This window comes from Cucurbita moschata, unplaced genomic scaffold (genome assembly GCF_002738365.1).
Source record: "Cucurbita moschata cultivar Rifu unplaced genomic scaffold, Cmos_1.0 Cmo_Scf00003, whole genome shotgun sequence".
Taxonomy (NCBI): Eukaryota; Viridiplantae; Streptophyta; class Magnoliopsida; order Cucurbitales; family Cucurbitaceae; genus Cucurbita; species Cucurbita moschata.
In genome coordinates, this window is record NW_019268519.1 from 1,004,573 (window position 1) to 1,022,073 (window position 17,501).

General features: G+C 39.7%; 5 protein-coding genes across 6 annotated transcripts in view; 2 read left to right on the forward strand and 3 right to left on the reverse strand.

The window, feature by feature from the left end:
• LOC111440996 (protein Asterix-like) overlaps window positions 1–1,476 on the reverse strand; it is a 3,501-nt gene extending 2,025 nt beyond the window's left edge. Inside the window, exons 1-2 of the mRNA XM_023077866.1 lie at window positions 1,287–1,476; window positions 1,092–1,192 (exon numbers count right to left, since the gene is read on the reverse strand). Of these exons, the coding sequence (XP_022933634.1) occupies window positions 1,092–1,192; window positions 1,287–1,427 (242 nt within the window). The 5' untranslated portion in view covers window positions 1,428–1,476. The remainder of the gene's footprint in view (window positions 1–1,091; window positions 1,193–1,286) is intronic.
• Window positions 1,477–2,953: 1,477 nt separating this feature from the next.
• LOC111440987 (flavonoid 3'-monooxygenase) lies at window positions 2,954–5,859 on the forward strand. The gene is made up of 3 exons (XM_023077843.1): window positions 2,954–3,442; window positions 4,604–5,059; window positions 5,197–5,859. Exons 1-3 carry the CDS (start codon window positions 2,984–2,986, stop codon window positions 5,833–5,835), a joined length of 1,554 nt encoding a protein of 517 aa, XP_022933611.1. The 5' UTR covers window positions 2,954–2,983; the 3' UTR covers window positions 5,836–5,859.
• A 2,099-nt stretch (window positions 5,860–7,958) lies between these two features.
• LOC111440995 (PLASMODESMATA CALLOSE-BINDING PROTEIN 3-like) lies at window positions 7,959–10,226 on the forward strand. The gene is made up of 4 exons (XM_023077865.1): window positions 7,959–8,194; window positions 8,511–8,750; window positions 8,963–8,996; window positions 9,653–10,226. The coding sequence occupies exons 1-4, from the start codon at window positions 8,131–8,133 to the stop codon at window positions 9,939–9,941; spliced, it is 627 nt and encodes a 208-aa protein (XP_022933633.1). The 5' UTR covers window positions 7,959–8,130; the 3' UTR covers window positions 9,942–10,226.
• A 493-nt stretch (window positions 10,227–10,719) lies between these two features.
• On the reverse strand, window positions 10,720–13,271 carry LOC111440986 (DNAJ protein JJJ1 homolog). The gene is made up of 3 exons (XM_023077842.1): window positions 11,579–13,271; window positions 11,277–11,335; window positions 10,720–11,151 (listed from the first exon to the last, which is right to left on the reverse strand). Exons 1-3 carry the CDS (start codon window positions 13,217–13,219, stop codon window positions 11,097–11,099), a joined length of 1,755 nt encoding a protein of 584 aa, XP_022933610.1. The 5' UTR covers window positions 13,220–13,271; the 3' UTR covers window positions 10,720–11,096.
• Window positions 13,272–13,793: 522 nt separating this feature from the next.
• On the reverse strand, window positions 13,794–17,443 carry LOC111440988 (mitochondrial substrate carrier family protein E-like). 2 transcript variants are annotated; one of them, XM_023077844.1, is made up of 9 exons: window positions 17,286–17,443; window positions 16,790–16,905; window positions 16,509–16,566; window positions 16,265–16,414; window positions 15,493–15,703; window positions 15,323–15,368; window positions 14,658–14,772; window positions 14,465–14,537; window positions 13,794–14,323 (listed from the first exon to the last, which is right to left on the reverse strand). In XM_023077844.1, the coding sequence occupies exons 1-9, from the start codon at window positions 17,353–17,355 to the stop codon at window positions 14,092–14,094; spliced, it is 1,071 nt and encodes a 356-aa protein (XP_022933612.1). In that variant the 5' UTR covers window positions 17,356–17,443; the 3' UTR covers window positions 13,794–14,091. The 2 variants fall into 2 exon arrangements, with proteins under 2 accessions (XP_022933612.1, XP_022933613.1); XM_023077845.1 differs by lacking the exon at window positions 17,286–17,443 and having other exon boundaries at window positions 16,760–16,905.
• Between the last annotated feature and the right edge of the window lie 58 nt (window positions 17,444–17,501).

A 17,501-nucleotide genomic window follows, 5' to 3' on the forward strand; every position in this document is an offset into this window, starting at 1 on the left:
TTTTTTTTTTTTTTTTTTTTTTTTTTTTTTTTTTTTTTTTTTTTTTTTTTGTAGATTTTCGGCTTCATATGCTATTTCACTAGAGGAAAAGCTTCATCTTTTTAGGCTGATTTCCTTTCCATATTATCTCAGTTAGCATGGGGCTTATGACTTTTACTTTTCCCTATGTCTATGATAAAAAAAAAAATTGTGGAGAAGTCTCTGTCAGTGCTAGGAAGCCATGTTAATTTTTAAGCAACATAATTGGGGCGAGGGCAAGGCTTAATTCAACCCATTTTTGTAGTTTCGTTATCCTTTAGGTTCCTACCAAGTTTCGGATCCTAGAAATTGCTGGCATTATTCCATGTTTCTTTGATCGGAGCCGTTTTGCTAGAATTAGATACCGCAAGGCTAGCCTGGAGTTTCCAATCCAAGGGCCGATCCAGAAGATGTGCTTCCTCCATCCTCCATCCTATGGCGAATTTGATTGGTGATGAGGTTTTATTGTTTTATTGTTTTTTTATGTACTTCCATGGCCCCTTCACAAAAGATGGAAGAGGTCGCAGGAGTATATTTGGTCTTTACAAGTTTTCTTCGTAAGGTATTTTCTTAATGATTATATCTCCATAGTCATTTGCGGACACTTTTTTCACAATCATTTTAGTAACTTATACGTTGATAGAATGATTGAAATGTGTACACGAATCAATGGTATGAACATGTAAAGATTATCGAAAAGATCATAAACCCCAACGCAGTAGGCAGCTTAATTTGCAATCAAGCATGATTGAACCCTTAAGAATTAAATTAGCTCGATTACCTAGCTAAGAAACATCGATTGTTGCATCTACATGACAACGTAAAAGTCAGCCTAAAAAACGAAACTTAGATTGTTCAGATTTTGGACAAACCCAAAATTACCAATTAATGCCATTAAACTGATGCAATTCCGATCCCAAGTGCATTTCATCTCCGTTCCAGCAAAATCGAATTTTCAGGAAATAAGCATAATAATTAACAATCAAACAAATCGCGTGCATGCTACAAAACTCATCAGAAACCTTCGAATGAACGAATAAAGAAATAGAGATTGGAAGGGGAAGAAAACTCACATCATAGCCATGGAAATCTGCTTGAGATCGTTCTCCATGTTCCTCATATTCGCAAGCGATTGAGCGCAGAATATGATAGCTAGCCAAGAGCTAAGCTTGTACTGCTCAAATTTAACGAAAAACAAGCATATCGCATCAGTAAAATGTAAGATCCCCATAGTTATCGTATCAGTGCTCGGGAAGAAACAGGCATACCCTGAACATGACGCCAGCGATGCCAAAAACTACGGCGATGAAACCGGAATAATCGACGGGAAGATCTTGCGGGTTCACAGCCGGAGAAACAAAAGGCTTCGCCGCCGACGGCTGCCGTGGATCGTTCGCTTGTGTCGACATCTCTAGACTCGTTCTCAAGTGTCGATGTGATTGCTGTGATAAATCTAAAATTCAGAAGTCAAAACTATACGCGGATTGGATCGGGTCTAAAATTCGGGTCGGGTTTCAGGATGTGGAATATAAATATTGGTTCGGTTCCCAATTCAATCAAAAGCGCGGGAATCCGAACCCTAACCGTTCGGCTCTCTATTTTCTTCTCTCCAAAGTTTCGGCACTCTGTTTTCTTCCACCGTCCGCCCCTCTGATCGTCACGACGATGGGAAAAAACTCTGAACGACATGGATGCTCAGCATTTCTCGATGCCTCCTTCTTCTAAAGGAACTGCTTTGAAATCTGGAAGCATCACGACACCAAGTCTGTCGCCTCTAATTCTGTCTGTAATACGGCTATGGATGCCGTCAGTGAAAGGGAACAATCGGAAGCAATGGTCGACATTTTCTTCATTCAAACAGAAATAGGCTTGTTCTTCTTCAAGTGAGCGATTTTATGCTACTTTCATTGCCAATGCCTTTCTAGTTCAAAAGTATTTGCGAACTCTTGAATTGCTCTGGCTTAATTTGATTTCTAGGTCTTGCTTTTGTGGAGTTTTTACTGTCGGTTATGTGTATGCCTTCTATGGAATTGAGTTCTCTCAGCGACATGCTCGATATATGAAACAAAGCCGGCTTGAAATTGTCCAAGCTGCAGGTAATTTGATATCTAGGTCTTACTTTAAATTTCATACTCTTTAGCGTAGCTTAGGTAATCCTTGGGTGTACAATTAGAGATTCAATTTTGCATAGATTGCCATATCCACTTAAATTTTTTGGTCTAATGGTGATTTAGTATGATATATGACCAAGGAGTTTTCAGTTGCAACTTTGCACGTAAATATCTAAACCCTAAGTCACACATTTTGTGTGCTAGAGGAAGTTGTGTGGTATAGCCCACACTCATTCTTCCTGTCTCCAAAATGACCAACTCATACAAGGAGAAATTTGAAGATTCTCTTTAGCCAAAAATTTAGTTAACATTGGTTCCAGAAATCATCAAGAACCATATAGTTGCACCAGTGCACTCCGTGTGTTCGAAGGCACTTAATTAGCCGTAGTATGTGTTGCATCCATTCCCTTGCCCCTATGCTTGGACCCTCTTAATACTGTTTGCCCGGTTCAGAATGATTTGACTATGGGGTGTGCATTTTCATGGTTATGCGCAGACTACGTTGCCGTCTACCAACCATGTTTTTATTGGTGTAGCACCGAGCTATTCGGTTCGATCTCTTATTTTTTTCAATTAAGAATGCATAGAAAGATGAACGTGGTTTGCCAGCTTTTAATTTTGTCGGCTTTTACGTTCGTTAGAACTTTCTTGTCGGTAGACTGTAAATACGTTTCTTTTAACGGGTTAAATATATCGTGGACTCTTATCTGGCTCTCTTTGTAACTACTTCATAGCTCAAATTACAAATTTACCCCCGAACCATTCAATTCAAAGCCCCATTTAAGCATCGCCTTCCTCGTCTCTTTGATCCGTGAAATCCGCCAGCTGCCCAGACCAATACCATTAAAAATATCATGGACGAAATCTCCCTCTTCTTCTCTGCCGCCATAACCTTGGCCTCCGTCGTCCTCCTCTACCGCCTTTTATTCCACCAACGAAATTCCCGATCTCTCCCTCTCCCGCCGGGCCCGAAACCATGGCCTATAGTCGGAAACTTACCGCAAATTGGCGGAGCGCCTCTCCACTCCCTCCTCGCCGACATGTCCGGAGAGTACGGACCTCTGATGTACCTCCGATTTGGCTCTGTCGATGTCGTTGTCGCGGCATCGGCAGCAATAGCAGAGCAATTCTTGAAGATTCGAGACACTAATTTCCTCAGCCGGCCGCCGAACGCCGGCGCTAAATATATAGCTTATAATTATCAGGACATGGTTTTTGCACCGTATGGTCCACGGTGGCGGTTACTCCGGAAGATCAGTGCCGTCCATCTGTTCTCCTCAAAAGCCCTAGAGGATCATCGGCGTGTACGCGAGGTTCGTCGGTTTCTTCTTCTCATCATTTATGTTCATGCATGCCTGAGTTTTGACCGAATTATTTTCCCGATCAATCATTAAATTGCGTTTCCTTTTGGGGGGAAAAAAGTAATGACGATGATCCAAGCAAGGATGGTTTCCGTACAACTTTTCTTAAAGAGGTTTAAAATGTTTCTTTACTAACTGTCACGTTCGTCGTCAATGCCCTACGCTTTAAAACGCCAAATAAATCTTACCAATTTTGCATTGTTAGCCATAAAAACTGCTGACTCACAGAAGTAATTATATATATTTGTTTTGTTATCTATTTTTAACCACAAAATAATAATAATAATAATGTTTTTTTTTAAAAAAAAAATTAAGATAAGACTAAATTATTGAAAACACTGAATTTTGGTTTAATAATATTCTTAAATTTAAAAAAATTAATAATACTTAGATCTTTTAAAATTATTCAAAATTACCTGAGTATTTTGTGTTTGAATATATTAAAATTTTGTCTCAATAATATCCTTTTAGATGAAAAATGTAAAATTTTCTTTTTATTAATATAATCTTTACCAATTTTTCCTATAAATCATTTGAAAGGTGGAAGTAAGAATCTGATAAAATAAGCTCTAAAATTCATAATCATAATTAGAAACAAATAAAAAGGCTAAATTGTTTTCGGGATGGTGTTTGGAAACCTTGACAGGTAAAATGAGAGGTAGGAATTTGTTCAATTCTTCGAAGTCGAATGGTTGTTGTACGTCTTACATGGTGGGACCAATTTCTTGTTTTAATTGATTTAAGGTTCAATGGAAGATTTATCACACCAGTTGGAAGATCATTTATTACTCGGTTTTAATTACCGGTTATTATTCCTCAATTATTCTTATTGTATCTTTGAGGCTAGGTTTGGTTGAAGTTGTAAAAATAAATGAATAATTAATAACATGAACACGACTTTGAACAATGATGTAGTATTATTCACTTGAGCATAAATTTTAATGGCTTTACTTTAGATTTTTCCAGAAAGTCACACGTGATCCTTTATAAACACACCATTATTTTTAAATTACCTGACTTTAGCGACTTAGGACTTTAATCTAAGTACTTTTAACTTATTGTAAAGAGACTCTAAACTTGCCTCTAATACTTGAATTATTTACGCAAGTACAGGAGGAGGTGGGGGTGCTGGTACAGGCCCTTGCAAGGTCCGGAGAGGCACCGGCCACCTTGGGGAGTTTGCTCACCGTGTGCACAGCCAATGCCCTCGGGCGGACGATGATCGGCCGACGTGTTTTCGGCGATGGAAGTGGCGGTGGCGATCCAATGTCAGACCAGTTTAAGGCGATGGTAGAGCAAGTCATGATTCTGTCCGGAAAGTTCAACCCCGGCGACTTTTTCTCGTGGCTTGAGTGGCTTGATTTGCTGGGCGTGGCTGGAGAGATGAAAAAGGTCCACAAATGGTTCGATGATTTAATGTCCAAGATCCTGGAGGAGCACCGAAATTTATTGGCCACCGGCGGCGGCGGTGAGCACCAAGACTTGCTGAGCACGCTTCTGTCCACGAGGGATCGCGCTAAAGATGAAAACGAGAAGCTCAATGACACTGAGATCAAAGCTTTGCTATTGGTTTTCATTTCTATTTAAATTTAGTATTATTTTTTAAGAAAAATCTCTAAAATTCTTTTCCTTTTCTACCCTTCAATTTTGTTGACTAAAAGGGAAGGAACAGATAGTTACGTCATTTGCGTTTCATTTTCATGCAGAATATGTTCACAGCTGGAACCGACACGTCAGCAAGCACAGTCGAATGGGCCTTGGCGGAGCTCATCAGACACCCAAAGATGATGTACCAGGCCCAACAAGAACTGGACTCTGTAGTGGGCCGTGATCGGGTAGTTTCCGATCTAGACCTGCCGAAGCTCGGCTATCTCCAAGCGGTGGTGAAGGAAACATTCCGGCTCCACCCACCAACGCCGCTCTCCCTCCCCCGCATGGCTGCCGAGAGCTGCGAAATCAGCGGCTACCATATCCCTAAAGGCTCCACTCTGTTGGTGGACGTATGGGCCATCAGCCGTGACCCAAAAGAATGGACCAGCCCACTCGAGTTTAGGCCCGATAGGTTCCTCCCCGGTGGCGAGAAGGCCCACGTCGATGTGAAGGGAAATGACTTCGGGGTGATTCCGTTTGGGGCTGGACGGAGGATCTGCGTTGGGATGAGTATGGGCCTGAGAATGGTCCAGATGTTAACTGCCTCGCTGGTCCATTCGTTTGATTGGGCCTTACCTAGCGGGCTTTCGCCCGGTGAGTTGAACATGGACGAGGCCTTTGGACTGACTCTGCGTCGGGCCCAGCCCTTGGTTGCGCATCCTCGGCCCAGATTATCGCCTGGAGTTTATCAATGATGGCCTTCGATGCGTGACTTCTTATCTCCGTTCTTGCAACTACTAAGCTTAAAATAAAATATTAAATTATAATTAAAAAAAATTCCATTATATAAAAAATATCTATATATATTGATATATGTTAAATATAATATTAGAACTTTTATAAATATAAAATATTTTAAAATAATGGAGAAAATTTATTGGCACATTTTATTATTTAGTACTTAAAAAAATATTTCTATATCATTGTATGAGGAGATAAGCACGTACTCTATGCTGTATTGTAACCTTCATATTACGTTATCAGAGTTAACTACTATGAGATAACTCAACATAACATAATTTGGAGATTAATAAACAAGAAAAAAAAATAAAAATAATAAATTTTATTTTGAAAATCGTCAAAAAATAAATTTAATAACATTTTAATATACACCAATTCATGAAATTACAAATTTACCCCCCTCCCCTCCCCCAAACCATCAATTTCATAGCCATATTTAAGCATCAACTGGCTGTACTAATAGCTAAAACTTGCGATGGACGAAATTTCACTCTTCTTCTCTGCCGCCATAACCTTGGCCACCGTCGTCGTCCTCCTCCTCTACCGCCTTTTATTCCACCAACGAAATTCTCGATCTCTCCCCCTCCCGCCGGGCTCAAAACCATGGCCGATAGTCGGAAACTTACCGCAAATCGGCGGAGCGCCTCTCCACTCCCACCTCGCCACCATGTCCGGAGAGTACGGACCTCTGCTTTACCTCTGATTCGGCTTTGTCGACGTCGTTGTGGCGGCATCGGCGGCAATAGCAGAGCAATTCTTGAAGATTCGAGACACTAATTTCCTCAGCCGGCCGCCGAACGCCGGGGCTAAATATTAGCTTATAATCATCAGGACATGGTTTTTGCGCCGTATGGTCCACGGTGGCGGTTACTCCGGAAGATCTGTGCCGTCCATTTATGTGCATGCTTGCGTGAGTTTTGACCTAATCATTAATTATCGTTTCGTTTCGTTCAAGTAGAGCAAAGTGATGATAGGTTCCACCCCGGCGGCGAGAAGGCCCACGTCGATGTGAAAGGGAAATAACTTGGTGGTGGTTCCGTTTTGGGCTGGGCGGAGGATCTGCGTGGGTATGAGTTTGGGCCTGAGAATGGTCCAGATGTTAACTGCAACGCTAGTCCATTCGTTTCATTGGGCCTTGCCGAACGGGCTTTTGCCCAGTAAGTTGAACATGGACGTGGCCTCACACTAAGCCAAGAAATTAAAAAAGGATAAATTTGGAAATCTGGGGAAGAGACGGATAGGGATCAACAAGTTATTGAAAATTGTTTTTCTCGCCAAGTCGAATTGCTTTATCAATGATTCGGTGAATGGATCTATATTCAATTCGTAGGTGTACATGTCTCAATCAACCTTTGAGACTATCCTATCCTTGTACAGTGCAAGAAGAAAAGGAAAGAAAGCTGCTTAGAGTTCGAGTTTACCTTTATCAAAGAAAAGAAGGAAGGAATCAACCTCTCCTGGACTGACCCTCCGTCGGGCCCAGCCCTTGGTTGCTCATCCTCGGCCCAGCATTAGTTTTTCCCGCCGGCGTCTTCCAACGATCCGTTCAAGGTTGCCGGCCATACATTTTTAGTTTCACTATAAGAATAAACCCCCATATCCACCTAGCAGATATTGTCCCTTCCCCTCTAGCCTATAGCCTAGGGAGTTTCTACACCCTTATAAATAAATGATGTTTTGTTCTGTTCTCCAATCAACGTGGAACATCACAATCCACTCCTTCGAGATTCAGCGTCCCAGCGTACACTTGTTCCTTTCTTCAATCAAAGTGGGACCACACAAAATCCATCTCTTTTGGGGCTAGCGTCTTTACTGGCACACCGCCTCGTGTCTACCCCCTTCGAAGAAGAGAAGGCTGGCACATCGTCGCTCTTAAACCATTTGTAACGCTTCAGATTCACATATTGTCCGATTTTTCTTTCGAATTTTTTCTGAAGACTTTAAAACGCTTCTGTTAGTTAAATATGGGATAACAGAATGCTGAGTTTCGGGAAGTTATTTGTGGGTCACGCGCGTACTGGTTAACAAGGAGCAGAAAGAGCAGTGGCTAGAAAACCCAAAAGTGGGCCACTCTAATTGATGCCATTTACCCTCTGAAAACCCACTCCCTTTATTTTGTATAGAACATACCCTCCACTTCAGGGTTTTTTACATTCTCTCCCTTTCTCTCCATAGCTCTCTCTTTCTGTGTGTGTGTGTGTGTGGTAGTGACAACTTTCTTCTGCCCACCATCTCTGAGCTTTGTAATCATGTCTTGTGGGATGCCTGTTTTAGCTATTGGGCTGCTTATTCTCGCCATGACTGGCCATTCACGTAAGCTCCCTGCATTTTTTATGCATTCTTTACTTCTGTTTTGTAGATCAAACGCATATTCTGGTATCTCTTTTTTAGTTTGACTTCTCATGAGCATTTCTCTTGTGAACCATGCTTTTCTCAATGTGCATTTAACCCTCTTTACTGAAATGTAACAATAATTCACCATTTGTTGTTCCTTTTGGGTGGCTAAGTGGTTCAAGAGGTCTGTGAGTTTCCAGTACCTTTGAAGTTTCTTTAGATGTCCAGATCTCGTTGTGTTTCGTTGGTTTTCTTCTGGCTGTCCCTTAAAATGCTGGTTTTATTGAACTTGTAGGTGCAACATGGTGTGTTTGCAAGAGCGGATTGGGCGATGCAGCTCTTCAGAAGACACTGGACTATGCTTGTGGAGCTGGGGCTGACTGTGTCCCTATTCATCAAAATGGTGGCTGTTTCCTTCCCAACACTGTCGAGGCCCATTGTTCCTATGCTGCTAATAGCTATTTCCAAAGGAAGGGCCAAGCTCCAGGTTCCTGTGATTTTTCTGGCACAGCAATGGTCACTACTACTAACCCCAGTAAGACTTCGCTCTCTACATTCTCATGTTTTTCTCTAATTTTTTTCTAAGTAAGAACTGATTAACTTGGTGAGAAGAAAAATGGAAACAAACCCACATCGGAATTAACTCAGATACTCATTTCAAAGGCCCTTAGCCGTCTATTTCAGCTACTAAATGAAATTATGACTTCATGCTTATGAATATCTCTTTCTTTCTTGGTATCTTTTCAGGCATTTCAGGCTGCGTTTATCCTTCTAGCGCTAGGTATGCTTCTGCTTTATTTTATGATTTAGTTTTCATTTGAACAAACAGAGAAGCTTTTTACTTGAAAAGAAGTAGAGCATCTTGTTAATTAAAGATTCAAAAACTAAATTCAAAGTTAGCTTTTGATAATCATAGATACTGTTGGAAAAGATGCTTTTGGCCATTAGATTAGCCATCATCATCCCATTGTGTTGTAATCATAGATGCTCTTCTTGTCAATTGACTATAATGTAGTTTCACGACCATTTTTTCTGGCTTCTTTCCTTAGATTGATATGAACTTGTTGTTGCTAATACTTTCTTCTCGATTCCTTCTTCCATAACTCGAGAATAGAGAAAGAAGAGATAAAAGGGCTCTATGGAGAATATGGTCATAAATCCATAATAGATTCCGTGGTTGCCTTTAACCGAACTTACTGATACATTTATTTTTCAAAAGATAGTGGGAGGTTGAAAATGGAGTTTTCATAATGTTGGTCTGATTTATGTTACATCCTCGAGATGGGATATCATTGAGATTTGAGCTTAGGCCGACCATGATTTTTGGAGAGAGGGGTTCACATGTGGAGGGAGGAAGGTTTGTTGGGGAAGAACTGTGTTCTATCTCATCTCATCTGAAGTGGGTTTGATTTGATTTTTGGTGATGTATTGTTGCAGCCCTGTAAATAGTGGGACTATTCCAGTATCTGGGACTCCAACCACCACCAACCCGGGCACTGGATTTACTCCAACCACCACAACCAACACTCCATTTGGTTCTACAACACCTACCGGCGGTGTCATGGGCGGGAATGGCTTCGGCACTGGTAGCAACGGTCTAGGACCACCGGGCGTCGGCGGGATGAACACCGACTACAGTGACAGCGGATCAAGGCTCCAACTTACTCTCATTGCTAATGTACTTGCTTTCTTGTTCGCTCTCATGTTCTTTAACCATATGGTTTGATGGAGTTCTATTTTTTTTTTTCCCTTGTGGTGGTTTTGGTTGGTAAACGGGATTAGTGTCATGATAATGTTTGTTCAAGGTGTGTTGTCTACGATCGCATGTCTATGACAACCCGTTTATTCATATTTTTATTGTATGTCTACTTCGAAGTGTTCATTTTCCTTCCTTGTACTTTTGTAAGTGTATGACTACTCGTCGGTTTTGATGCGCAAGCCTATCATAAACAGTTTAGTTCATAATGTATACAACTAATTGTCAAATCCGTATTCAAGGGGAGGTTGAGAGATAAGGGTTTTGCATGCCATGGATCTGAGTTGAGTTTGGAAGCATGTGATGTTACAGTTTTGCTCTTGGACAGCTTTCATTTGTTTGTTTGTTCTTTCCACCACTCGTTTAGTCTTCCCCACTTGGTCCCCTCATCTCTTTTTGGATGGGTATTTTTCATGCTCTAGTGGGACCCGCAGAATAACTTTTTCCTTTATTATTTCTTTGTGCTCTGTGCATATGCTAGCTTTACCAGATCCAGAATTATTTTGTTCATTCAAAGTTTTTTTCTTTTTCTTTTTTTTTTCCTTCAAATTTGAATGAAAAATTAATAGCAGATGTTTGATTAATTGGATATTTGGTCTAAATAGCTGAAATCATTTCTTAAGATCCCTCTTTTCTCACAACATTTTAATTTGTGTGTTTATTTTGTTTTGATCTTATTCATCATTTTATTTCTTTCTCTAAATCAAGAAATAGAACTGGAAGGCCATTAGATTTGTATCAAGAAGTTGCAAAAATCTCAATCGATCCAAAACTATAAACCCGATCGAGAAGTACTCTATTTTCTTTCAAATTAGATTCTATAAATCACATATTTAGAAAATCGCTCCTGGTACTATGTCCTCCTCCCCAAGGGGCAAGCTTTAAATCCTTGGATTCTTGCAGTTTTTACAATAGAACAATGAAATGTAAAAGAAAAAAAGAAAAAGAAAAAAAAAATCATACCTTTCTGGATAGAAAACAATCTGTAGACGCTATTATCCTCATTACTTGGCTAGCCATGGAATCGCATCTTGCTACTCATGCCGTCCCTAAATAATTGAAATCTCACCCAATGTGGTACAGAACTAGCTTCAAAATCTTGTTAAAGGTCAAAATTTGATGATATCAATATTTTAAAGCAGCATGTCCTGTGGCTCCCAAATGCTTATGCAGTTTATTCCTGTCATGATACATCAAAAACCCACTTCAAATTGGTCCAGTTATTCTGGAAGTGATTGTGTTATTATAAGATATGAAAGATGTGTTGGTGAGTAATAGATGAGGGGATTTCTAAACAAGAATTACCTTGATTCAAACTGCTCTCCACACGTTGCGCATAAATTGCCAGAATCCTTTGATGTTGCCTGAGTTTAAAACATTACATCATTAGAAATTGTGAGCACAAATCACTATAATCAATACTCTAACTAGAAGGAAGCCGAGTGGAACATTGAACTAATATGAAGCTTACCTAGTTTATGTTCAACTTTCTTAATTTCGGAATACATGATATCTTTAGTTTATAACATGAAGAATCGTTGCATATTACTGATAGTGGCTAAAATAAATGATAGAATTATAAAACAGATCTGCACAATGTAAATTACCTTGGATTTCTTTCCTTTAGATGAATGCCTAGAGTTGATCTTTGTGTCATTCTGCACAACCGCCTTCCGATCAGCAGGTTTACTCGAAATCTTTCGTTCTTTTGCCAATTCACTTGCCCCCTTATCGCTACTTTCGTTGTTGGCCAGCAACTGGGAAGGAGAATCCTGCTGATGTGATGTATCATCTCCATTGTTTTTCTCATTTTGTGAATCTATTTCATTCATAGCTTCATCATTTCCCTTGCCCTTCTTTTTGGCTCGACGACTTTTTCTTCCTCTCCTACCGTTATCATAATCTGCTGGATTAAGCTCATCATTCTCATTTTCGACCTGAGCTTTGACTGGAGAAGCTTTATGCTGATTCACTGAAGCTGCGTTTTTTCTATTTCGGAGACCAGCTGCCATTGCTTCAAGAACATCGGTTTCGTCGTCATCGGATCCTTGTGCCTCAGCACCCGTATCTGTTCTATCACCTTCATGAATATCATTGTTTTCACTCCCACTAAGTTCTGCCCCACTTATGGTTTCTTCTGCTTCAATATCGAAACTCTCCTTGAACTGCTCCCCTAGTTTATCAATCCCATCATCCAGCAGTGTCGTTTCTTCTTCAACTTCTACTTCGTCGACGAATTCTTCAGATTCACCCTCATCGTCTAGTGTTTCTCTGAACTCCGCAACCTTCTCCTTGTGCTTTTTCGACTGCTCGTGGTTCTTCCACTGCTTTTCACTCTTGAACTTTTTCCCACACAAAACACAGTAAAGCTCTTTCCCTCTCTTATTCTCTTCCTCAAACTCGTCATCCTCATCGTCCTCAACCTCCTCAACCTTTGCCCAATCTGGTTCCTCATATGCCCTTAGCTTCTCCATCTTCTCCCTCTCTAACTTTTTTTTCCTTTCTTTCTCCTCTTGCTTCTTCTTCTCCATTTCCAAGTTCCTTTTCATGGCCATATCGAGCACTCTCTTATCCCTCTTCTTCACAAACTCAGCCAAACCTCTCACTGTCTCATTGTACTCCTTCTTTGCCTTCTTCCTCAGCTTCTTGTTATCCTCCTCCATTAGCCTCCTCGATTTCCGGTTGGGACCGGCCATAACATCATACTGATCAGCCCAACAAAAATCCATAACCGTACAAAATCCAAGCCAGTAATTATAAAACGCAGTCACCTGCGTGTACGGACTATCCAAATTCCCCATAACCGGAGCTTCGCGAACCATATCCAAACGCAATCCTAATTTCTTGGCGAAATTAATCTCATTTCCGTAAATTTTGTCAAAAATTTCAGAATAGATCTTGTAAAACCCTCGTCCAGAATCCGAATAGCCAGAATAAACGGTATTGGAGAAAAACGGAAACAGATTCGGAACAACAGAGTTGGAATTAACCGACGCGGCATCAGAGAAAAGGATTTGGGAACGATGAGAGTCGTACCAGGCGCGTTCCTTAGGATCGGAGAGGACCTCGTAAGCATGCTGAAGCTCTTGAAACTGAGCCGTGGCATCCGCCGGAGACAAACCGGACTGGACAAGCTTATCGGGGTGGCGCTGGAGGGCTAGCTTTCGGTATGCCGATCTAATCTCATCGGCGGTGGAGTCGATGTGCAGGCCCAGAACCTCGTAATGGCATCGCTTGCCGGACGCCATCGAGTTAGGGATTCCGCGCTTTCTTCTGCTCCCGTGGGATTTTGGCTCAGCTCAGGATTGAATTGAATATTTATACGAAAAATTCAAAGTCTTCTATATTAAATTGAGAATTCTTTTGCAATTCGCAGCAGGCCCTTATTTTATTTTATTTTTTTAAAATAATTATTTATTTACACACAAACATAATTTTAATATATTGCAAAACATGAACTTAAAATAATAATAATAATAATAATAATAATAATAATCCCTAAAAAGAAATATTGATTTAATTCGATAAATGGTTGGATTTTAAAGAAACTATATAACAAAAATAAAACAATAGCAATTTAATAAACTCGTTGTATTAAACTTATTTAAACCCAATTTTGAAATATTTAAGATTTGTCTCTCAATGTATTAAATTTTTATTATTAAAAAAAAAAATCCTCAAATTTTGAAAATGTTTTCAAAATTTAAGTCCAATTTCTTAAACTAAAACAAAAAGGCTACAATTTTGATAAATACACCTAAAAATAATAATTTGAGAAAAGAAATTAACAAAAAAAAAAAATTATAATACGTAAAATTTCTCTTTTGGATGTCGATCTATTAAGAGGAAACCAAATATGGTAGAAATGTGCTATAGGCTGAGATTACATGAAGGACCTAAAACTCAAGGGTGGCCAATTATTGTCTATCTATTCATCTCTTTTGATTTTGAAGACTACATTGTTGTGGGTCTCTCATACAATATAGACCCCTCCCTCCTCAAGTCATGGAGTTCATTTGTTATCCCATCAACTAATACAACTTACAATGTTTATATGCAAAATTCGACACGAGTCGATGTCTCTGCCGATGGATAGAAATTCGATTCAGTCTCGAGCTGCTTATGCTACTTCTCCCAAAGTTCCTTTTCTGTCAGCTGATAAGGTAGTAGCTTCTTTTTTGGATTCATCGTCCAATCTTTCATTGAAATGGTCTCTCAGAAATTCCACAGCCATAAAAGTTAGAGCAGAGGCTGGAATATACCATGTGATTCTGGGTATGCTACCCCTAAACATCCCCTTTGTTCCTTCACTCCCCCATATACTTCTCACTGCATCTAACCAGCTGTTATACCTGAGGATTTTATGAGAAAGTACCGTATATAAACATCATCTCGAACAACTATCAAGATCGATTAAGCCAATGACACTGGACGTGAAGTGCGGAATTTCTCTAGAAAAAACATATTCGAGCGGGTTGATAATCATCTGATACCTGAAAGTTGATCCCTGAACTTGCATTCTTGTTTTGATCACATCCAAGGGAGTGGTCAGATAAGCACTGAGACCTAGCAATTTCAGACCCATGCATTAGAACACCAACCATACATGCTAAAAATGATATTTTTAAAGAAAAAATGAACTTCAGAACTTAATTATGAACGGTGAAGTGCAGTCAAGATGCATACCACCAGCTAATCCCCCCAACACAAGTCCTTCCAAAGAGCTATTAACATCTGAATTAGGCATCCATCTTTGCTTCCCATGCTCGGTCAAATCTTTTAGCGCCTCATAAAACATGACCTGCAGTGCGATAAAGAAACCTTAATTGATAAACTCATCAAACAGACATCGATAGAGAATCAATATCCCTTTGGAGGGAGAAATATTATTTTCATTAATTTAAAATTGTTTGTTCTTCCCTCTGCTGATCCATTTGTCAGTGAGAAAGTCCACGAGACAAAGTCGATGAAAGCATCAAGAATTTTTTTTTCAACCCATTTAACTTGTGTACAGCATAAAGAACCCCAAGACAAAATAAGTCGAAGGAACAAGACTCAAATAAAGTATACAAGTTAAGCAACGGTGAAATAAATAAATATAAGATTACGACCAAAGGTAAACTTCTATAAAAATTAGCTTCAGTCAGTATACAAGCGTGTGAACACAAGAGGTGTCCTTTTCTAGATTAATCAATTAGCAACTGAGAATTGTGCTATGGATCTGGCATGACAGTAATATCTGCAGATACATAACTGATAAATCAATATAAAACAAAACGATCCAAGAGCAACTAACAGATGAGAAAGGCAGCCAACTCAAACAAAGGTACTCAAATTCCAAATTTATATACCATTAGACCAGCAAACGGCACATCCCTGGCAAGTGTAGACCAATATCTGGCAAGATAAAAGGAGAGCATCAAAATCATGCAGAAGTTATTTTTCACTCTCAGTATACTTTGCTAACGAAATTATGAAAATAAAATAAAAAAGATAAAATCAAATGGTTCAGAGTTCAGACCCTGCATACAATCCTCTTAGTCCTTGTTGCTTCAAGATTGAACGACCAGCCTGGAACATCCCTGAATAATAGCCATACATTTGCCCACCATGCTTCATAGAGATATTATCCTTCATGGGAAGGGAGCTCCAGGATGACCTTGTGCCTTGAACTTGCATCCGTTGCTTCATAACTTCACATGGAACATATACAAATGAACCCAATGTATCACCTGACATGGACAAAGGAAAAAACGAGTCAGAGACCATGTCCGTTTTGGCCCGTTACGTATCGCCATCAGCCTTACGATTTTAAAACGCGTCTGCTGGGGAGAGGTTTCCACACCCTTATAGGGAATGCTTCATTCCTCTCTCTAGCCAATGTGGGACATCACACCATGAAACGTGTAAGCTTGGAACAATGTTTGGTTTACAGTAATTAGCACTGGAGGTTCGGGGCCAACAAATAAAATTATTCGTTGAAAGGAAGTAATTGGATGTGGATGCCTTGGGTCACTGCCTTTGAAAAACGAAATAGGGGAATCCTCATTTATAGATCTGAACAGCGCATTATTCAGACATGAAACATAATCTATACGAGTCCCAAGAGAAAGGGGTAATGAATGAATCTCATTAACTAGTGTAGAATGAAACAAGAAGCGCAAATACACACATCATTATTTCTTTGGTGAATTCATCAACATTGAACTTCGTCAAAAAGGCTACAGTAATGATCATGAGGTGGCATGACTCAAAAGTGAGATAAATCTTTTGGGATATCAAGGATTGATTACCAACTGCTCCAGCAATGAAATGAGCCCAATGACCGCCAAGGCTAGGATGTGTTTCTTCAATCCATTTCTTGCTGGACTCAATGACACCAAAGTATGTAGCTCCAGTGGCAAGTGAGCCAGTAACTCCAGGAGCTATACCCCTATAAAAGCCTAAAAAGCGATTAGATGATGATAAAAAACCAAATAATACAGCAAAGCTAGATGCGTGAACTTATCAAGTAACACAAAAGAGTGTAAAGGGTACCCCTAAATCCGTCAATTTTCCATACTGATTGGACCATCTGCAACAGGCCCTTTTGATTCTGACATAAATGAGATAAATAACCAATTTAGAGTTAGGAAATTCAAAACAAACAAGGTCTTTTGGGGAGGGGCACGAACAATATATCACTAGATGCCGCAGAAAATCCATCATATTAATGATTAAAATAGAATTTAAAATTTTCACCAAGCTGGTATCCTGAAAATAAGATTAAAGTATTTTCATCAACTGACACAATTTATGAGCTCGCCTACGCGTCATACTTGACTTCCATATAGAATAGCCTGGCTTTGAATCCGAGTCTTTATAGTATCAATAGGGTGCATCATTCCTTCTCCAAATGCTCCAGCAATAGCTCCCCATATAAATTCCCTCCATGCTGCAGGAAAATATAGCATATTTGTAATAAAGTATCTATATTCATTTAAATCAAATATATAACAATCACTATGGGTGCTACACGACAAGGAAGCTTATTGTTAACTAAAATTAGCACGTATTCACAATATCCTCTCCAGCACATCGGATATTAGACAAAATCCATGAAGCATTAGGGAATCAAACATTCAAATCTTCAATCTCTATTATTTTACTCATAGTTTTCCATGACGAAAAAGTCGAAAATAATTTTATTCTTATTTCCTACATTTCTCCATGTTCCTACTACTCTGTTGGTGAATTCAATCCAGTAAAGTAAACGATTAAGCCGCTAGTATTCCAGCAAGAACAAAGTAAAAAAAAAAAAACAAAAATGCTCACCAAAGAACTGATTAGAAGTTGCAGTTCTCAAAGCTCGGTCGTTATTGGAAGTTGAGGAGTGGGCCGCCATTCGAAATGCGTAGAGCGAGGTAGAGTTGCTCCAAGTTCTCCGTCTCCACTCTCAGATGGAGATGGCGGGCATTTCCTCCTGTATTGGGCTTCTGGACAGGAAAAGTTAGGGCTTAGTTAAAATTTTAGTTAAATTGTATATGTATG